The following is a 20598-nucleotide window of genomic DNA, read 5'->3' as shown; positions in this document are numbered from 1 at the left end:
GCCTCTCTGATTTTTTTCAGCTTATGGAATCCAAGGCATTTTGCTATCCCACATCAGTAACATTATATTTCATAATTACAGTAGTCTTATTTAGGCCTGGAATTTCAACCTGTACAGACTTTGTCACTTGTTGAGTTGGTGAGCTTGGAAATGTGACCTGATGCTGAGCTTTCAGTAAGGCGAAGCGCTGCTCTGGCATAGTTTATCTCTGCGGTGTGTCCTGGGTGGTGTGGCCCGTGGACCGCCTGCCTTCCCCCAGGGTGCCTGGATGTCAGTGTCTGGTGGCTTGGAGCAGACATTCTGGTTCCTCAACCTGCTTGTTAGATGTCAAACATTGTGTAGAAGTGAACGTACCACTGCTTTGGAGCTTTTATTGGTACCTTGTAGAAAACCTCGTGTGTTTTTTCTCTTGCCCTGCTGGATTATCTGCATCTTCGAGATAGTGCTTTCTTTCAGGATTCAGAACTTTCTTATTTTTTTTTCTCATAAGCGTGCTCATGCTGAGTCTGGGCTTTTCAGCACCCAAATACCTGGGTTTTCCAGCCTGTTGGGGAATATTTTAATTTCAAAATGACTGTCTATGGCCTTCCTCTTGCTAAGAATGTCTGAGAATGTTTTCAATTTGCTGCAAGACCAGGCAATAGCATGGAAGTGTTAGATATTTGGGATGTTTTCAAATCAGTTGGACTTGATCAAATTCCTGCTAGGATACTGGGAGGATTGTCTGAAGCAAAGCCAGAACTACTAGCTGTTACCCCTGAGGAATCGGGGCATACAGAGATAAATGCCTCAGTATTTTTTTTTCAGTAATGAGGGGGCATGGGGAGCAATTGTTGAGCCTCCAAAAGTTAACTACAAGGTGAGTGGCAACTGGTATGGATTTATCAAGAACAAATCATGCCAAGCTAATATAATAATCTTTTGTGATGGGACTTGTGGATAGGGAAGAACAGCAGAAAGGTGTTGCTGAACTTCAGTAACACTTTGAACATTGTCTCCTATGGGCCTCTCAGAAGCAAGAGAAGGAAATATTTCCTGTGGATAACTTTTAGCAGATGAATGCAACATTGGTTGAAAAGCATATTTGGAGAGTAGTTCTTGCTAGGTCACTGTTAGCCTGGAAGTATATGTTGATATCTCTATTGCTAACTTTTTAATTAATGGAATGGATGACGGACTAGAGAACACTCATAATATTCCCATATCACAGTGAATTGGGAGGGTGTGAAATTACTTTAGCTGACCTTGAGAAACTGGAGAAATAGTCTGGAAAAACTAGGATGCAATTTTTATTAGGAAAACATCTTCTGCCTTTAGCTATCAATTATCAGCTGGGCATGAGCTAGAGAGCAGCACTGCAGGGGGGAGTGTGCCCAAGCTGGAAAGTGCATGCAATGCTGCTGCGAGACAGAGAAATCTCTCCGTGGAAAGCTGCCACAGAATAATTGTTTATTATTGTGAACCACAATAAATAAGCCAGCTTCCAAGGCACCAGTACAGTTTTCCTTTCCTGATGGCATCAGTTCTGGGATTCCGGAGTCCTGGGCTTTGCTTAACTACTAATTGAGTCTCAAGGCTAAAAGGAGCCCCTCTGTTTTGAGTCCATGTTCTCATTTGGACTGAGTAATGAAAATCTCCTTTATTTTCTGCCCTTCCATCACCACAAAATCTCCAGGTTGATGTGAATCACGATCAAGACTGTTCTTGATGCTGCGGTTCAGAGGCCTCCTTTATATGACGTATATCAGGTCTTCTCTGTCTGTTTCTGAGGAGACATCCTGGGTGTGTTTGGGTGTCTCTGTCGTGTATTGGGATGGAGTCATCTTATGGCATCTATTCTCAATATTTTTTGTGAAAATTGGTAGTCTTAGCAAGGTGGCTGATCTCTGGGGTTTGAGACTTGTTAGCCTTATCCTGACCCTTATCCTAGTTGGAAAAGGGATGAGAGCACCTCTTTGTCTGAAAGAGATGAACAAAAGCATTTGGCTCCTTTATCTCGGGATGGAACAGCACATCTAAAGAAATGAGTAAGGAATGTACTGCTGAGTAATGAACACAAAAATACTCTTCTACCATCACAGCTGAATAAACAGGAGCATTATCATGTTCTTTCTGCTCTGTCCCAGATAAGGGCAGGAGAGGGCTCAGCTGGAGGATGATGAGCAGTTTCTGGTGCTGTAATTAAGGGTGGATGTGGAACAGCTGGGGAGTCAGATTTGGGGATGACCAGAAGGCTACAAAACATGGCTCATGATGAAAGGCTGAAGGAGTTTGCATAGTCTGATTTACAAAAGAGACAACGGGGGGTGGTGGCCTGGCAATGTTCTTTACATGTTTTAAAGATGGACATAAAGAGAACAGGATTGAATCTTGTTCTGTGCCCACTGCAGGTGGGTAATGGCTTAATTAGGGAAAGGGAGATCCAGGTGAAATATTGGTAAGCCTTCCTTGTGTTGAGGGTAGTAAATCAGTGAAAGTGGTTTTCTTTGGAGGAGTGGAGATGGGCACAGGTATAGCTGATTCTGATTTTGTGAAGAGGAGTGGACTAAGTGGCTTCTCTCAGCCCTGCTTTCCTGCTCTCCTGTGACAGCTGTGCAATGGCAGGTGGAGCCCTGGTCCTGGCCCATTCCCAGGTGGTGGTCAGACAGCAGCAGCACTCTCCTGGCAACTCCCAGCTGTGGTGGCTTTGCTCACCTTGTAAAATGGAAGTGGGACATCAGGCCTGGTGTGCCCTTCATCTCAGATGGCTGCAGGTCCCAGGTACACTTTGCTTTTCTTTTTATTGTGCTCTGTGGGTTTGAGTGAGCTACCTTTTTCACTGTCAGCACCGTGGTACTTGAAAAACAAGGCAAAGCAGGAAGAGAAAGAATGCACTACGTGAGCCTAACCAGCAGAGTAGCCCAGGTAAGGGGATGGACAAAATAAACCTACATAAGGGTGTATTTTGGTTAATGTTGTACCTAGCTGCCTCTGACTCCCTGGCTTTAAGAGGAACAGCTGCCCATGAAAATCAAGGGGGGAAACTCAAAGCTGAGTGGTGCCTGAGCATCTCTGCTGCTCCACCTTGTGTGAGCACAGTGTCTTTGGAGGCAGCCTCAGTAGCAGCTAGTGAGAACCAAAGGGTGTTCTGGGAAACAGCAGATTCAGCCCTTCTTCCCTAACTCGTTTCTTGCTCTCTTCATACCCTTACTCCTATTTTGCATATGTACTTCAGCCTGTGCTTACTTGTGCAGTTATTTGCTTGACAGTAGTCTTAGATACGTGCCTGAGATGAGCAGTGCTGTATGTTTTCACACTGAGAATATTGTGCTCCCTTCTTCAGCTCTTCCAAGCAATATTTAAATGGCTCTGGAACTGCTCTCTGAATTTTTTTTTTAATGGTTGTGTGCTCAGTCTATGACCCTGCTGGTGCACTCTCTCCTTGCTACCTGCAGCCCATGACTCCTCACGTGACAGCGAGTGCATCTCCTACATCAAAGCCTGATGTGAACTTTCCTCCCAACCTACTGGCTTGATTCCAGTGTTTCTGGTGTCAGTCTGCAGTTCCAGCATCTTTATGAAGAGGGGTAACCTGGTGAGAAGACTGCTTCATCTCTCTTTAGTGCCACAAAGCACTCCAGACCTTCCTTGCTTGAAGAGATGCAAGGGAACAGACTTCCACAGTAGGACCCAGGAGCATGCTCCTGCTTTCTCCTGGGTGTTTTTTTTATTTAATTTTTTTGGTGGGGTGGGGAGGGAAAGGAGCAAGGGAGAAAAAGGGTAGGAATGAGATGAAAGAAAAGATACCACAAAAATCCAGGTTACTGAGTTACATCTGGAGATGTAGGAAGATTCAGACTGATGGATGGCAGGATACATTGTGCTCCACCTACAAGCTGCCATGTCCAGGGAAACTAAGATGGATGTGGTGTGGGACAATGCCAAAGGAGTTGTCAGCCAAAAGGTCCTGCCATGGCTTGGATTGGGATGAAGTTGGAAATCCAGCCTGTGATTTGGAAAGTCTGCTGTGCTTGATTCCCTTCACCTTGTGAGAGGGCAGAAGGGATTGGTGCACCTTGCAAGGAAAAAAGATCATTGCTTTTCTGACCTAAACTCTCCAGAGGAAAAAGAAGAGATGTCACATCCAGGACCGTAGCGGCAGCCTGAGGCAGCTGGGATAGGACCCAAAAAGGCATGGTTTTCCCAGCATGTCCATGACTTTGAATTGCCCTGTTTCAGGCAGTCCAAGTCCAGTAGCCTCTTGCGGAACCCAGCCAAGAAAGAATGGTCCCGAGGCGGTGCTGTGTGTGGTGACAGTGGGATCTCTATTTTGCAGCTGAGAGTGCAGAGCACAGAGGTTAGGGCTCGGCAGTAACCCCAGGAACAGCTCCGAATGCTCACCGAGGGGGCAGGGGCTGTGCCCACCCAGCGCTACCAGCAGGTAACGGCGGTGGGTTACCAGCCTCGGTGTTTCTTTGCAGACCCACTCTGCTTTGGCATCCTGCAATTTCCCTGTGCCCCATTGTCCCGGGCTCAGCAGATCTGTGCTCGGTGCTCTCCTGGTGCACGCTCGTCACAGCTGGTGGCTTCAAACCCTTTCTCTAACTCTGGTTCGGATGGCAAGGTGAGGTGCAGCTGCCTCTTGGGGAGACTCATAGTTGGGTGACACATTGGCCGTTAGGTGAGCTGGGCAGAAAAGCTCAAAAGTGACGTTGTGCCACATATGACAGTATACGGGAGATGTGAGACTTTATATGGTCAGACATCCAGACACAGCACAGAGCCCTGCCACATGAGCTGGAGGAGGCATCACCTAGTGGGAAACACTTTTCCTTTTTGAGAATCTAACGCTGGGGGTAGATGAGACCTGTTTTCCCAACGGGCTCTGTAGTATTTGCTGTTCCACAGAGTAATGCCAAGAACAAATGGAGCTCTCTTCTGGGCTTTGGAGACAGAGATGGTTACAGAAAGAACAGCCAAATATTTGGTAGTCTCCTAGAACTCATTCTGGCCAGCATGTCACAGGCTGTCCCCTTCTGCCTCTTCCTCAGACTTGTCCCCTTCTCTTGGTTCTTCTACCTACCTGAAGTCCTGTCATCCTCCCCCTGTCCTGATTTACTCCCCCCTGCTCTGTCTCTGACCCTGTTGCCCCTGCGCATCCCACCCTGCCTGTCCCTGGGTTCTGTCCTGCGGCTTTAAGCCACTATTTTTTCTCTTCCTTCTCCCCTCCAGTGCTGTTTCAGGCTGGATCCAAGCACAAGTGGCACGGGGGGCAGCCAGCCCTTTGCTCATCTTTGGGGCTTTCTGAGCTCCTTTGGCCGCGGGCAGAAGCATGCTCGGCACTAGGCAAGTCTTCAGCAAAGCAAACATCTGGATTTCAGACAAGCTCTGCTGAGTATGTGTAAGTGGAGCGCAGTGATTTACAGCTAGGTCAGAGCTGGCTGGATTTTCATCTGGCCAGCGAGTACAGGCTGATGCCCCCAGGGATCAGCCCCCGCTAATTTCAAGGCCCTGCATGAAGCACCAAACTGCAGTGGAACCGCTGTAAGACATTTTCAGCGTGGGCCAACCACCGTATTTTTCACTAACCTCATTCTTGGAAGTTGCTGACCGGCTTTCAGTGAAATGTTCCCAAAAAAATTCAGCCCAACACAGACCAAGGATGGAAAATTTCAGACTAGAATGATTAAAATATGACAAAATTAAAAGCAACTGAAAACTGGATCTTATAATAACAAGTGTTAGGCAATGTTAAATATAAGATTTGTTGCCATCTCCACTTATAATAGAGGGATGGCTATCTAAATACTGAATTTTGGGAGAACTTTCTTGCATGACTGACATGCAAGGAAAAAGTGTTTTCCTTACAGACATGAGGCTTATGCCCAAGAAAGACATCTGATAAGGAAAAAGCAGTAACTGTATGCAAACTGTTATGTGATCGGAGTTATTTACATTGCTTAGAGTTCACCAGATTCTTCACTGAAGTGCTGTAAAGTCCCAGACTGAACCCACCACTAGTGGATACATGAGTGAGACAGATGACAGCTTGACCCACGGCAATTTGCCATCTGTGAAAAGCAAACAAATATAACCCACTGGAGTAATGAGCATTGTGATTGTAATAGGAACTGGAGCACAGATTTACACAAGATCTTTGTGTTTGGACTCATGAGCCTTTGACTATGTCAGTACTGAAAAGTAAGCAACTGTAAAACCACAGCTATGCAGATCTGTGCAAAAATCCAGCTTTGGCTGTTGACTGCCTGACACTTTACCTGCACGGCTGGGTCAGCAGCGTGAGTATTTCTGATGTTTTTTTCTTCGCTTCTCCAAAGAAGCCAGCAAGGCTTCCAGAAGAGTTTTTAGAGTCTTTTTAAGTCTATTGCTGTACTCCAGTGAAAGGGATCCAGAACTTTAAAACTTCTCTGCTTTTTCCCAGTATATAGCAGGGGCTCTGATGAAAGAAATCGCCTCTGTGGCAAATCTTGATTTCCTTAGAGCTTTATAACTGAATCAGAAGTATTACTAGTATCAGAGAAAATACTACTTATGGGACAAGAAGTCATTGATATGTTGAATTGAGCCCACTCACTGCTGAAGGAAGAGAATTTATCTTCATGTGAAGTACAGTCTCTTAAACCCCACAGCACCAAAGTAGAGATGTTTCCCCTCTCCTGATCTGAAATACAGTAGTCGTAGACCATTTTTAATTCATGTGAAATCATGATAACCCCTAAATCGTGAACTTTATGGTTTGGGGAGTTGGCTGCGATGTGCATTCCTAAAGTAGGGGAGCAGTGAGATCAGCATGATGAGAAATATGCCCGAGGACCCCACAGAACTTGAAATGAAGATCAGGCCAGACCAGATGTAGCTACGTTTATTGCTGTGCTGCGCACCAGAAAATGTTAAGAATAAACCACGGGGAATGAAGATTTCCAAACGTATTAGCAGGCACTCTGGTGATGTGAGCACACCAGTTGTAGAGGCCGCAGTGCCCGGCGGGCCATCGGGGCTGCTCCGGCTGGCGGTGGCTCCCCGCACGGCCGGTACGTGACCCGCAGCTGACATCTAGCGGAGGGAGAGCGAGCGCAGGGCTTCCCTTCCCGGGGATGCGCTCCCCTGCGCGCAGATGAAGACACTTTGCTCTTCTCTTCGGAAGTGACCTGAAGGCCGCCTGCTGCCTGGCTTGCCCTGGGCAGGACGGAGGACCAGTTTGCCCGCTGGCCCTCTATCCCAGCGTGCCCGCCTCATCTCGTCCACGAGCCCTGCATCCGTAGCTGGATGCCAGCAGCCAGCTTCACAGTGCTCTTGGTGGATAACAGGCTCTGAAGGCTGAATTTAAAAAAGTTTCATAGAATCACAGACCGGTCAGGGTTGGAAGGGACCTCTGGAGATCATCTAGTCCAGCTGCTGGAGCAGGTTCCCCTGTTTCAGTAGCCGATAGTACAGATGAGCTTGCCTCCAGAGTCTGGGCAGGGTCAGGTGAATACATCTAACCAAAGCGTTGGTGTTCCCTGCAGCTGGCCAGCTGCTGTCAGTGCCCTGGGCCTTCTGCTGCCAGGAGCATCAGATCTCCAGCCCTGGATCAGCCCAGCCTCTTGGACACCCGGTCCCGAGGCTGCAGCTCTGTTGAGCTTCCAGCTCTTTTCCCTTGGCTCACTCACTGCCCCAGCTGGGCTGCTGGGGCTGGGAGGGCAACAATACTGGCAAAACTTTGGGAACGTTTTCACAAGTTTCTGCCTCACCCTCTGCACCTGGTATTGTATGTTTATGGGGAAAATATCTCAATTTGCAGTTAGTAAAAATCAAAGTTTCAAGCTCTCATGCTTGCATGGAAAAACTGAAAACATGAACCATAAAGGATAAAAAATCAAAAGACAAATAAACCTACCCAGTGTTTAATTTTCATATCTTGCAAATTTTAGTCAATATCATAAATCTGTTGGCACCTCAGTCCCAGCTCATAATATTTAGCAGGGGAGATGGGGGGGAAGCACAGAGAAGTCTCACCAGCTCCAGGCACAAGGAAGGGACGTGATCAGTGGTCCTCTGGGGAGCCCAAGGAGGGAATCTGCCAGCACGGTGGGAGAGCAACTGGATCATGAGAGCACTCACAGCCCTTTAAAAATGGCAGAAGGCAAAGGGCACTTGACTTGCTTGTATACGCTAGGAAGCAAAAAAGGTCTTTTCCACACCTGGTGGTAATGATTCAAGGCTCCATAGCTGTGAGCTGTAAGAACTTATGTCGCAAATCGTCATTTTGATGGGATTTGTAGCTTATTCAGCAGCAATTTACCAACAGTTAGAGATTGCATCAAACCCCCCAAAATACTTTTGCTTCCCTAAACGGACATGCACCCTTCAGCCACAGCCGGAGAGCACAGCGCCAGCACCGTGCCCCAAGCAGCCGTGCTGCTGACAAGGGGATGCACATTTTTGGAAGCAGCTTTTAATCACCTGATAGCAAAACAGAGTTAGTGTTGTATAAACAGTACAAAGTTTGCTGCAGGATTGAGCTTTAATCTCTGGTGGTTGCTTATTGACCCCTGAAAACCCAGCAGCTGCTCAGTGACAAGCAGAAAAGCACTCCTCTACGTGCTGTTGGCTCAAGGGAAAGGTCTCGCCCCCAAACAGGTAAGTCTGAGCTGAGATCTGAACTGGGAGGTGGTGAGGACTGGGCTGGGTTATTTAAAATTCCCATTTATTCTGCCATGAGAGGACTTGGGTTTATCTTTTTGTGCTTGCTGGCTTTGGCCTTTCTAATGGCTGGAAAAGCAGAAGTCGTGATACGTGGGTTACGGTGTATCGTGATGTGTGATAGATCAAGACTTGTGCTACCAGCACTTGGTGCCTGAGGCATATGGAGAGGACTCGGGGTACTGGTATCACCTGGTGCCTGTCAGAGGAGCCAGACCTGATGAAATCAGTCACATTTCTTCGTCACCTCCCAATGAGTCCCTCATCTTGGGCCCTTTCCTAGCAGAGAACGATGAGTCTTAATTTTCAAGTCTATGCAGAGGCACCTCTGTCAGTGAGACACGTCCCTGTCAGCAGTGAGACAGGTTGGCTCCGTGTATGTAACCTGGGTGTTTGTCTGTGCCAGGGGCACACGTCAGGCCCACGGGGCTGGTTTTGGTGAAGCTTGCAACCCTTGCTAATCTGCGGTCCTGAACACTAGGATATTTACTTCTTCCCATGCATTTTTAGAAAAATTAGACCAAACCACAGCTATTTTAAAACTTCATGCTTTCATATGCTTTGCAAAATGCCTGTTTTAATCAGCGCTGCAGAAGTAATTGCAGCAAATGATTTAGCAAATTGATTTTGTCTGTGTTTTGTACGTGTTTCCTCGCACAGGGGCACGGTTTGCTAAAACATCAATTTGCAGAGCTTTTGGTGCTGGCTAGTTCAAAAGCAGGAAAGGGCAGGCATTTGGTAGGCAGTATTTATGTCAGCCTGATTAGACATTTTGGTCTCACAGCGTCACTTCTCTTCCCTGAAAAACCGAGGGTCGTTCTTAGAATCACGTTTCATGTTGTGGAATTTTCTTTTTGCCAGTGTTTTCTCATCGTTTGTCCAAATTCTCTGTGCTCCTTTTTTAGTATGTATCGGTGCTCCAGCAAGTCCTGCAAACCCCAGAAGATAGCTGTTAGAAAAGAGGAATGAGGATCTGTAGAAAATACTGTGTTTTTCCCCAGCACTGGCCTTGACAGTGACTTGCACTCAGAGTCTGGACATATTTTTATGATGCGTTCATGCTGGAGCAGGTTAGATGTAGATTCTGTATTAACTTGCTTCCAGATTCCACGAGCTCGATCCTAGTCACTGTGCCCCGTAACTAATTGCTCAGCAAACCATGTTCTGGGACAATCTTTGAGGAAAACAAATAAGCCAGCGAGTTTTAAGGTGGAATTTACAACAGAATTGCACAATTGGTGTGTCTTAAAATAGCAGGGGACCTAAAATGTCCTCTTTGGGCTTCTGTTTAAGGCAGGAGGAAGCGAGGCGCAAAGGTGCAAGCTTCTTCCTACTCTTACGGCTGCATCTGCACATTTTTCTCGTATGAGGGCAGAGGCTGAATAGCAAGATAAACTGAGAAAACCTCTCGGCAACTCCTCTAGAAGACAGATGGGTCCCAGGTTTGCATTAAATGACATTAGAGGCCCTGGAAGACAGAATGACAGTTCAGGGATCTAATTTCTGCTCCATGTTATTTTTTTCCCCAGGGTTCCCAGAGCCTCTCTTGGCAATGGCTATGGTGTGTCTGTCAGACTTTGAAGCTTACGCTAAAAAGTATTTACCCAAGATAGCTTGGGATTTTTTTGCAGCTGGAGCAGATGATTGTAGCACCCGAGATGAAAATATCCTGGCATATAAAAGGTAATGTGAGGAGGAAAGGAGGGGTGTTATACTGGAAGCTTTTAAATTATGGTTTTTGCAAGTGTTTGGACTTCACAAGCAAAGGTAGCTAACACTGCCTTTTCAAGCCAAGATACCTAACACTTGCCCTTTCAAGGTGGTCCCCAAGGAAAATGCACTTGAATTTTACATACCTGAATGACATATGCTTTATTCTCTGATATATATCCTGAATATGACAGATTGTACGAGGTGTAAGGGATGCTCAGGGTACAAGGGTATGGTATGGTGTGGTACAACAGAAAAGGGGATGAGTAACTAGAATAGAATGAGATGCAGTGAGGAGCATTTGGTGGACAGCAGGATGCCTGTGTGTAAGTAGGGTGGGATCCGAGGAACTCGCTGCCGAGAGTGGGGGCAGACAGTGTGCGCTGAGGGCAGATGTATGAAGGGTGGGGTGGAAGGCAGTGACCTGGGACTGGGCTGCAAGCAGAAGGAATCTGTGGGATGGACACAGGGACAACAAAAGCAGAGGTGGGAAATGCAGAAATTATATACTATGGCCAGTAAGCAGGAGTACGGGGTTAATGAAAAGTGGAAGTGGCTGAACTGACCTCTAAAAGCAAACAGAAAGCCCAGAAATCGTTTCCTATATGCTGTTTTCTTTACTGGCTCAGATCCCTGCATTGCAATAGGTAAATGAAGTCCTGGTTTCCATGAAACCTTAGAAAAGCCACCGAACAGTTACTGTCCCGAAGGGTATTTACTTGCCTTACAGAATCCATTTCCGGCCCCGTATGCTGCGGGACGTATCCCTGATGGACATCAGGACCACGCTCCTGGGGACTGAAATCAGCTTTCCTGTAGGAATCGCCCCTACCGGCTTCCACCAGCTAGCATGGCCTGACGGAGAGAAAAGCACAGCCAGAGGTAGTCTGCTGCTTTGCTGCCACGTAGCCAGAAGGGGTTCGCGGAAAAGCCTCAGGAAGCTCTTAGGATGACCTGAAGTGTGACTGAGCAAAATCTTCAGGCTTGAAGGGGAAAACTCCTTTCCCACTTTCTGACACTCCTGCCTGTGGATGACCCATTGGGCCTGGTCATTTCTCCAGCTATCACTATTAAGTGATGTATTTTATATATATATATATAAAATAACACTATTAAGACCCTGTGAAGGCTGCTGCAAACTAAGACAGAGGCAGTGGACACGTGTCTGGCACCACGAATACACAAAGTTCTCAGTCCTGGGGGCTGTAGATAGGACATACAGGTGGTGGATGGGACTCAGCCTGTAAATTCCTTGCTACTGGTTCAGAACAGTGTCTCCCTCAGAGAAAAGGATAACATATCCTCCCAAATCCTGTGCTGGGTTTGGAGAACTGACTGACTCAATTCAAAAGTTGGAGTCTTTTTTCCTGTCTGTGCTTCTGTGTACACTGAGCACGTTCAACAGTGCATTCCTGCGAGGACAGTCATAAAGATAATATCCATTTAAAATAAATATCCTTTAAAAAAATTGCTGTAAAATGAAAGCACCACTTGGCAAATTCCCTCTCCCTTTCCTGCTTTCTCACCACGATCCAACAACAGTACACGGTAAACACAGCCGTTTTTAATCCCAGGGGCGCACGTGCCAATTGGTACAGTGCTGTGTTTGGTTCAATACATGCAATGCAGGAGTTCAGGTGGTCTCTGCAAACAGGACATAATTTTGTACCCAATGTCTGGCAGGACAGTTCAAATGACTCTGCATCTGATTATTTTCCAATTCCTCTGGCAGCGGCCAAAGCAATGAACACCTGCTACATCGCCAGCACGTACTCCACCTGCACGCTGGAGGAGATCTCTGCCGCTGCTCCCAGTGGCCTCCACTGGTTCCAGCTCTACATCCACCGTGACAGGGCAGTTGCCCAGCGGCTGGTCCAACGGGCGGAGGCCTCGGGCTTCCAGGGCCTCGTCCTCACCGCAGATCTGCCCTACACGGGCAAAAGACGCGACGATGTCCGCAATGGTTTCCGCCTTCCTCCACACATGAAATTAAAGAACTTGGAAGGAGCTTTTGAGGTTTGTAAAATGAGCCCGTCCTTTCATTCCCTGCCCTGGCGTGCACCACATGAGACAAAACCCACTGGGTAACTGCTGCCTTGGCATCTGCTGTACCCGGGGCGTATCTTCTCCCCCTCTGGTTTTGCAGCATCCTGGCTTGACCTCCTGCCAGCCTGGGTTCTGGCTTCAAAATCCCGGTCCAGCTGCCTCAAAGACACTGGTTCCATTCCCATTGTAATTGTTCTCTTCCAGGGACACGTGCTTTCCAGAGCTGATGAACGTATCCATTAGCCAGTTTAATTAATCATTTCTAGGACAAGGAAAGACTTCAAGGGGCCTGCATATTGTTGCAGCTCAGATGAGGTTTTTTCCTGTCCTACGCTGCAGGGAGATGACCACTCTGAGTACGGCCTGCCACCCAACAGCCTGGACCCTTCGGTCACCTGGGACGATATCTACTGGCTGCGGAGCCTGACCCGCCTGCCCATCATCATCAAAGGCATCTTGACGAAAGAAGACGCCGAGCTGGCAGTGAGGCATGGCGTTAAGGCAATTGTTGTGTCCAACCATGGTGGAAGGCAGCTGGATGGAGTACCTGCCACTGTAAGTGAGAAAACAGACGCCCCACGAGCATTTATTGTGCCTGTGCCGAGCTGGGTGTTGCGGTGCTTGTTGTTGTGTACGTGCTTCTGGTGGACTCGTCGCGTGGCTGTGGCGGTGTGCACATGCACTTCAGCTTTGAACTGGTGAGCTGCGTGCCTTGGCATGGGCTACCCACCGGAGTATTTTCTTAGCTTCTGGGGAGGGTTCTGTATAAGCAGCATTGAACCCACATTACTGCAGAGGAACTACCGGCCTAAGACAGTGAAAGTTTTCTGCCTACGCCTTCATTAGCTGATGCAGTGCACACGTAGGCTTTGCGCACTGCAGCAAAAATAAATTGAAACTCTGGAACCAAAAATGTACAAACGAGAGCAGAATGTGTTCTCCTTGTTCACATCTGCCAGAACATGCACAAACAATGCAGCTCGATTTAGTGAGAGGTCCGCTTGCGTCTTTGCGGCTCAAGTCTAAATGGGAATTTATTGACTTTCATGAGCCAGAAAAAGGATAACTTATCTGGAGAAAAAATCCCCTGTTTTTAATCTGTACAAAGAAATTCTGGATTGTTTGGACATATGTGAGTTTCACTGGTTTAATTTGGCTCCTGTCAGTTTTTCCACTTGTTCTGATTTTACAGTGCTGTATTGCACAGTGTCTTAGGGGCTTTCTTTTCTCTGTTTTCCTCAAAACTAAAAATAGGTACCAGGGACTTCTATGCCAAGGCTGACAATAATGAATAAAAAAAAAATATTAATCTAAATGCTAATGCTAAGGATGTAATAATGGAAATGGCATCCATATTAAAATGCTCTTCTACCTTAAAAGTTTCTTTACGTACACAGACAAAGCAGCAGGTACTTCGTTCAGCTCTGCTTCTTCTTCCTAGCCTGAAACTTTTCAGTCTGAAATTCTGAAAAAGATTATGACCGGTTGGAAAAAAATCTACTTAGTAATCTTACTTACAGCTGCTTTACTTCCAAAAGATAAAAAGAAGGCAAAAGAGTGTAAGAGACTGCAGAAAAGAGACCTTTGGGTCTGCTGTGAAGGGTCTAGTGCCGTGTCCTGCCCCGGGGACTGGAGCCAGTGTCTCGCGGTGCTGCCCTGCACCACCAGCCTGGCTCCGCACTGCGCCCGCAGGAAGGACTCAGGGAACTGGGAGAATGAGCCCAGAGTAAATGGTACCTTGACTGTAGTACATAGCAAATGAAATCCTTCACAGATGCTTCAGGGGGGTCATGGAGGCTTTTGACAGGTGGCCACCAGGATTAGGCTGGTACGTAAGTTCAGGCAATTTGGACAGTAGCAGGGGGAAGTTTGACATCAGCCTTTTTTACAAACATTTCTCTCATTCACCACTGTCTTGAAAGTAAGATACAAACAACAGGTATTTCCACTGAAATTTATTTTCCAAATCTTTCGGAAACCGAGTGAAAATGTTACTTTTCTGTTTATCAGAAGTGCTAGCAAAGAATATCACTATAAGCAAAGCACTGAAAAATGGAATTAACTCTGGCAAACAGGCAGGGAGCCGCGCTCTGGTCTGCAGCTTTTGGTGCTGAGCTAGACGTGATGCGCTGTCACTTTTCACTTTGAGATGCTGTTAAAGCGTTGCATCCCTGTCTGTCTCTTTGGAGTGTCTCTTGGAATCGAAAGCTGACCTAAAGCTGAGATCGGCTTCTCCTTTGCAGATTGATGCTCTGGTTGAGGTTGTGGAGGCAGTACAAGGCAGAGCTGAAGTTTATGTAGACGGTGGGATACGGAAAGGAAGTGACGTGTTAAAAGCGCTGGCACTGGGGGCAAAATGCGTCTTTATTGGCAGACCGGCTCTGTGGGGTCTGGCTTACAAGGTGAGTAACAAGCTTTGAGTTTGCATGTGGACTTCTCATACTCTCCAACACTCTGTTGTTGTTACTTAAAAGTCAATAGAGGCAGTTTTTACCAGTGAAGATTCTTAGCCATTTTTTTTTTTGTTCGTTGGTTTTGCTGAATTTTAAGTTGGAAACGCCCCAAACGGAATCAAAACTAGGTATTTTCTATGATTTAAAAATACCACTGAATTTTATGATTTCAAATATTATTTTGAAGCTGATAACATGGTTTTGTGGGACCTGATTTCTTGGTGTTGCTGTTTGGTGCTAAAATACTGTAGGACTTGGGACCATCAGAGCTTTTGAAAATTGGCAGCGGGCTCATTTGCTGCAGAGTCTGATAATTTTATTTGCTGTTAGCTTACTGGGAAATAATATGTGGGTTTGATACAGCAGTTTCCTAGTGGTGTTATGAATTCTTCAGAAATACATGTAGGACTCCATCCCACCGATGTCTGAAATGTTTTGGACAAGACTGAGCTGAACCATGTCCCGCGGGTGCCGGAGTGTGCCACTGCTCTCTGTCCCACCTTCGCTGCTTCCCAACTGCCAGCCTATTCCTATGGTCCAGAGTCATGAATCAGGCCTCTGATGCAGAAGTTTACGTATTTAAAATCAAAATGTAATTATACCAGTTGTTTGCTTTGCTAAATTTTTGCTTTTTAGGCTCTGGACTGGCACTTTCAAAGTTTTCTCTGGAAGAAAAAGTACTTTATGGGTTTTTTTGGTGTATTTTGGACAAATTGCAGTGAGAAATTTCTAAGGCTTTTTGAAATTACATCCCAGCTCTTTTTAGAGTATGGTCTTCTGGGGGCAGAGATGTCAAATGGACTTCTACATTCCCATTCTGAGCACTCCATACATTAGTGAGTGCTTCCACATACCTATATACCACCTCTCCAACACATAAATAAAATGAAACCGCAGCAGATGTAAACATTTTCAGTAGCAAGTAAATGTCTGTCAAAGCACTATCATTCTGTGTTGATAATATAAATAATCTAACAGAGACGTTTTGAGTACTGTATCAGTTTTGGGATATTTCTAATTTGCATAATTAGAATTAAACAAACCACTGTGGCAATACTGCTTGGTATGTATGTGGGTGCAGGGGCAGATGGCTACACCAGTATTTTCAAGTGTGCGAAGGGATTCTTAGGACTTCTGGCAGGGTTACTAAGGGAAAAAAGCTGTCCTGGAACGGAACCATGAGCAGTTGGACAGGTCAGTGTTCATAATGACCATGTCGATGTGACTGGAGGTTTGACTGGCTGCGCTGGCCACCCCACCAGGTGTTTCCCTTGGATTCTGCCCCCACCCCCCTTTATGCGGAAAGATACAGGTCCAGCACGAGACTGAAACTGGATAGGGAAATATTTAGGGTCTAGAAACATTTCCTGCCTTTTAAATGGGACTCTCGCCCAGTGCTGTGATTGCTGGGGGTTCTGGCAGCTAGTCTTTCAGTGAGAAATCACCTGAACCTTCTGAGAACCTGGAAGAGCTGGCGGCACTGTTTCTGCCGCCAGTAAGCAGGACAAAGCGCCTAATGTGAGAGGGGGCTCACTGTGAGTGCCTGCATTTTTTCCTTGATGTAAATAGAAAGGAGATGGGATTTTCTGAGTTCATCTGTGCTTTGCTGTTATATTCCACAGAATATTCCTAAAGATGTATCTCAGTGGCATTACCCTAGAGCAGAGGAATAGAATAGAACAGAAAAGTACAGAATAGGGTAGGATAGAATAGAATAGGGTAGAAGAGAACAAAACAGAACAATAGAAGAATAGAACAGAACAGACTAGACTAGGGCAGGAAGAAGCACTGACACTGTCTGCACCCAAAGCTTTCTTTATTGTGAGAAATAAAAATAAAATTTAAGAGAAAAAAGAAAAAAAATCTTTCAATATTTTACAGTAAGATCAAAATCATATGTACATTTGATTGGTTTTTGAGCTTCTTGGTGTAACTTGCTTGGAGGAAAACAGAGTGTACTATTTTTAAAGATTCGGCCTGGTATCTTAGTAAACTGAAGTTTTTAAAGCTGTACCATATATAAAACTCTTACTACTTCATAAAATACTGTCAGCATTACAAGGCTTGACATTTTAAAACAAGCCCATTGGTTAACTGAAAGCTAAGAAAAAAGCCAGCTAGAAAATGTCAGAAGTGAAAAACAGCTTTGTTTTCTTTCCCTGTTCAGATGTATCACAAAAGGAAAAGCATCTGAACTAATCTGTGATGAGCTGAGCACATCCATCACATCATTTTAATCATTCATCTGTATGAGAGACTGGAATTGGCACGGACGTAAGGGACTGTCCCAGCTCTCACAGTGCAAGCATCCTGCAGCGTTGCTCTGTGCCAGTGCTCCTTTTTCCCTGACTGCTTTCTTTGTTGGAGCAGGGTGAAGAAGGTCTTCAAGATGTTTTGAGAATTTTGCAGGATGAGTTTCGTTTATCGATGGCCTTAGCTGGTAAGCGTTTTGCAGGTTGGTTGTAATTGGTGATACCGAGCTTTCTGCATGCAAGCCAGCTAAAATCAGAAGTCTGATGGATGGGTCACAAAAAGGCAATCCACGCAAGCTGTGCTGGTCCTCATTGCTGTATTTCAGGTGATTCTTTACATCCTGTGAAACCACTTGGCACTTCAGGCCCTATAGCAATGAAGCTTGCAAGGAGGGAGTAGGTTAAAGCAGCTTTTTGATGCAATTCAAGAGACACAAAACTGCTGAGCAGAACTTGGAATTTCTGTTCCACTGGGAATTGCAACATATGTTCTTCAGTATTTAATTTAACGTTTACCAGGGTGAAACGCAATCAATTTTTTTGTTGCGTGAAATGTTTGGGAAAAATGGATGCAGAATTTTTTTCTGGCTATTAGAGAATACAGTCTGTTGGTGCAGGTTCAGTTCTCTGCATCCGTGTCTCCTCCAAGCTTTTCCTGTTGCTCCTCACCCTGCACCTCTCCCCTGAGCTCCCTCCTGTAGCTGTTGTGTTTGCCCCTCGCTGACCAGCAGTTTGCACAGCGCCGTGCAGTCCGGTTTCACACGCGAACAAGTACAACATGTGGATCCAGTGCCCAAGTATTCAGACATCAGCAAAGGGTCTTATACCACTTCAAATCATGGTTTAAAGATTTTCATGCTCCATGAAACCATGAACTCAAGTAGTTCACGACTAGCAATGCTGACTAGGAGAGTGAAACTGAAATCCCGTTGGGCATTTCTTAATAGGTTTTTTGGGTTACTTTTTCAACTAGTAAAGATTCCTACAAGTTTTGTTTTTGTTTTTTTTTTTCTAGGAGGCTGTCACACTTCTTTACATGCAAAAGGGCACTGAACTTGGCAAAAGTTGTAGGTTGGGACCTTTCTGGCAGAGCTGTGAAATTCCACCCAGATTTGCCTGAATGATAACAGCAATACAAATCTCTACCTCTACTCAACACACAGCAATCCCTGTGTCTTTTTCTGTCTGCCTTTCGCTTCTGGCTGGACCAGATGGTGCCCTGCTCAGCTTCTTATCAGGATCCTTTGTATTTTCATGTTTCTAACTCTTGTTGTGCGTGCAGCCTGGTGCCTAACCTCAAGGCTGAAGGTGCCATTGAGGAGCAGGGCTGTTGAAGCACCAACCCATCCCCGCATGGCTCATACCAGACTAGACCGTGATTCAGAGAGGGCTTCCAAGTTTTATCCACAGACCTTTCCCTTTCACCAACACATTTCATTTCTCTATTTTTTCCAGGCTGTGCCAGCATCTCAGAGATTGGCCGACACCTAGTTCAGTTTGCAAAGCTGTGAGCAGCCCCCTGCGATGCCCACTGAACAAAGGCAGCTCGCTCGGAGGTCCCAGCCAGACCCAAGAGAGAAAAAGGAGGGGCAGATGTTGAATGTGCAATATGTGTCTGATAAGGCCTTCAGGGAACTTCTGAGGAGATTAGGAAGGGCTCCGTTTTAGCAAAGGATGTTCTCTGCTTTTATTGAGACCAATGAGTTCTTTAAGACTTTGGGTAATTGTTACTTGCTTAAATACATTTGCTTTAAACTGGTGTTCTGTGGCATTACTTGTGCTGGGCCTTACTCCGAAGCTCTGTTACACTGGAGAGTCAGACATGGAAAACTACATCCCTTGCTTCTCCCACTTGGTTGCTCTGCCAAGTCTGAGTGCAACTCAATCTACGCATCTTTCCTGCTGCAGGGCAGCAAGTGTGGTGCTGGTACCCTGCACGGCTTGGGCTTCCCTGGATGTAGTCGTAGCAGATACAGAAACAAGATGCAGCAGCTCACAAGCACCCAGCTACCCTTCGGAGGTGGGGGCAGTTCTTGCCCACTGCTTCTAAATGCAGAGCGATGAAATCACTAGCAACCAAAGCAACACCCTGCGTTCCTTGCTGAGAGTGCCTCCCTCTTCACTACATGGTTAATGTGCAAGGCAAACTCATCCGAGCAGCGGTCAGGACTATGTGTTCTCTGAGCACATCACAGGTTTGTGGCACTGTGTAAATAACTCACTGGGTGCCCCGGTCTCTGCCAGAGCTGAGCACCGTCAGCGCAGGCTGGTGGAGTGGGCAGGAGCTGCCAGCACCACGTGGCCTTTGCTCTTGGAAGATGGTGCAGAGGCAGTGGTGTGCCTGCTGTCAGCGTAGAGCAGCAGAAACTTGTGCTCTCTACAGTGACAGAAACATGTGCTTATCCCTTCCCTGTCCAAGTGTCTTCCAAAGACATGGGTCTTGCATCCCCATGAGGAAGAACACCTGTGGCTATGCTACCCACCTGCTGTCACCTGCTGGTGATGGCTCCTTCACAAGAACTAGGAGCTCACATGCTCTTTTTCCTTCCCTCCTTCCCCTCCTTCCATTCCTTCCCTCTAGTTCTCTTTCACCTGGATGATTCCATCTCTGTAGCACTCCTTAGAGCACACTCTTCAGCTACACCACCTAGTCTTCCTCCTCCTTCGTTCCATGTGCTTGCATCATCTCACTGTCCCTCCGCAGCGCCCCTTCCTTACTATTTCTCTTCAGGACAATTTCAGTCCTCACTGAGGCTACTCACAGGCCCTTGGTGGGAATGCCGGCGCTGCTGTCTGGCTGCCCGGGCGCCGCGCAGGAGCCTGGCTGAGCTGGGGCAGCTGCTGGGGAGCATGGACACGGCACAGGGTCCTGCAGCCAGCGTGTGAGGCTCTTGTTGTGTTATTTGGAGCTGACATCCCTTGGGGTCTGTCTGTGTCAGGCTGCAGCACGAGTATTTACTCTGAACTATTGTCACTAGGAGGAGTTTAATAACACTTGGTTTTTTAATCTTTATATAATGCTGCCCAAGTAAAGGTGTAAACAGAATTTTTCTTTTTAAAATGGCTAAAACTGTGGCTAAAATGGCTAAAGCCCTGTGTACACATTTGGTCTTTGTTATAAACGTGGTGTGTAAATCCGTGGGGAACTGGGCCAGAGTAACTAGAAATAAGCTGAATCACCATAAAGAGTTTAACTGATTTAACTACTCGTGCTTAATCAGGTCTTTTAAATGAGGCTAGGCAAACTGGAACTGTACATACATGAAAACTGCAAATGTGCCTCATCTTTAAAAGTGCAACATGATCTTAAAGTTATCTGGTAAGGCACCTGACCTTGTTTTCCTGTAAATAATTTTTAAGGCCAGACCCACTGGTGCAGCTGCTGCTGTTGTGGTGCTCTATGGCTGCGCAAAATGACTGAGAGATGTGGGCAGCAAGGGGATGCCACATGTTGC

At 46.4% G+C, this 20598-nt stretch overlaps 1 protein-coding gene across 3 annotated transcripts; it reads left to right on the top strand.

Annotated features, from left to right (window-relative positions):
* The first annotated feature begins 8512 nt into the window (after positions 1-8512).
* HAO2 (hydroxyacid oxidase 2) lies at positions 8513-18902 on the top strand. 3 transcript variants are annotated; one of them, XM_014287571.3, is made up of 8 exons: positions 8513-8619; positions 10212-10365; positions 11123-11274; positions 12125-12408; positions 12778-12993; positions 14682-14840; positions 17262-17331; positions 18599-18902. In XM_014287571.3, exons 2-8 carry the CDS (start codon positions 10235-10237, stop codon positions 18652-18654), a joined length of 1068 nt encoding a protein of 355 aa, XP_014143046.1. In that variant the 5' UTR covers positions 8513-8619; positions 10212-10234; the 3' UTR covers positions 18655-18902. The 3 variants fall into 3 exon arrangements, with proteins under 3 accessions (XP_014143046.1, XP_027654244.1, XP_027654245.1); XM_027798443.2 differs by lacking the exon at positions 17262-17331; XM_027798444.2 differs by lacking the exons at positions 17262-17331; positions 18599-18902 and adding an exon at positions 17059-17235.
* The last annotated feature ends 1696 nt before the right edge of the window (positions 18903-20598 follow it).

This window comes from Falco cherrug, chromosome 5 (assembly GCF_023634085.1).
Source record: "Falco cherrug isolate bFalChe1 chromosome 5, bFalChe1.pri, whole genome shotgun sequence".
Lineage (NCBI taxonomy): Eukaryota > Metazoa > Chordata > Aves > Falconiformes > Falconidae > Falco > Falco cherrug.
Note: the sequence above shows the minus strand (reverse complement) of the source record. Positions and strands in the feature narration are given on the sequence as shown.

Coding starts and splice junctions, on each gene's coding strand:
- HAO2 (XM_014287571.3), top strand. CDS start 10,235: ATGGCTATGGTGTGTCTGTCAGACTTTGAAGCTTACGCTAAAAAGTAT. Junction 10,366..11,122: donor AATATCCTGGCATATAAAAG/GTAATGTGAGGA, acceptor CTTGCCTTACAG/AATCCATTTCCGGCCCCGTA. Junction 14,841..17,261: donor TGTGGGGTCTGGCTTACAAG/GTGAGTAACAAG, acceptor TTGTTGGAGCAG/GGTGAAGAAGGTCTTCAAGA.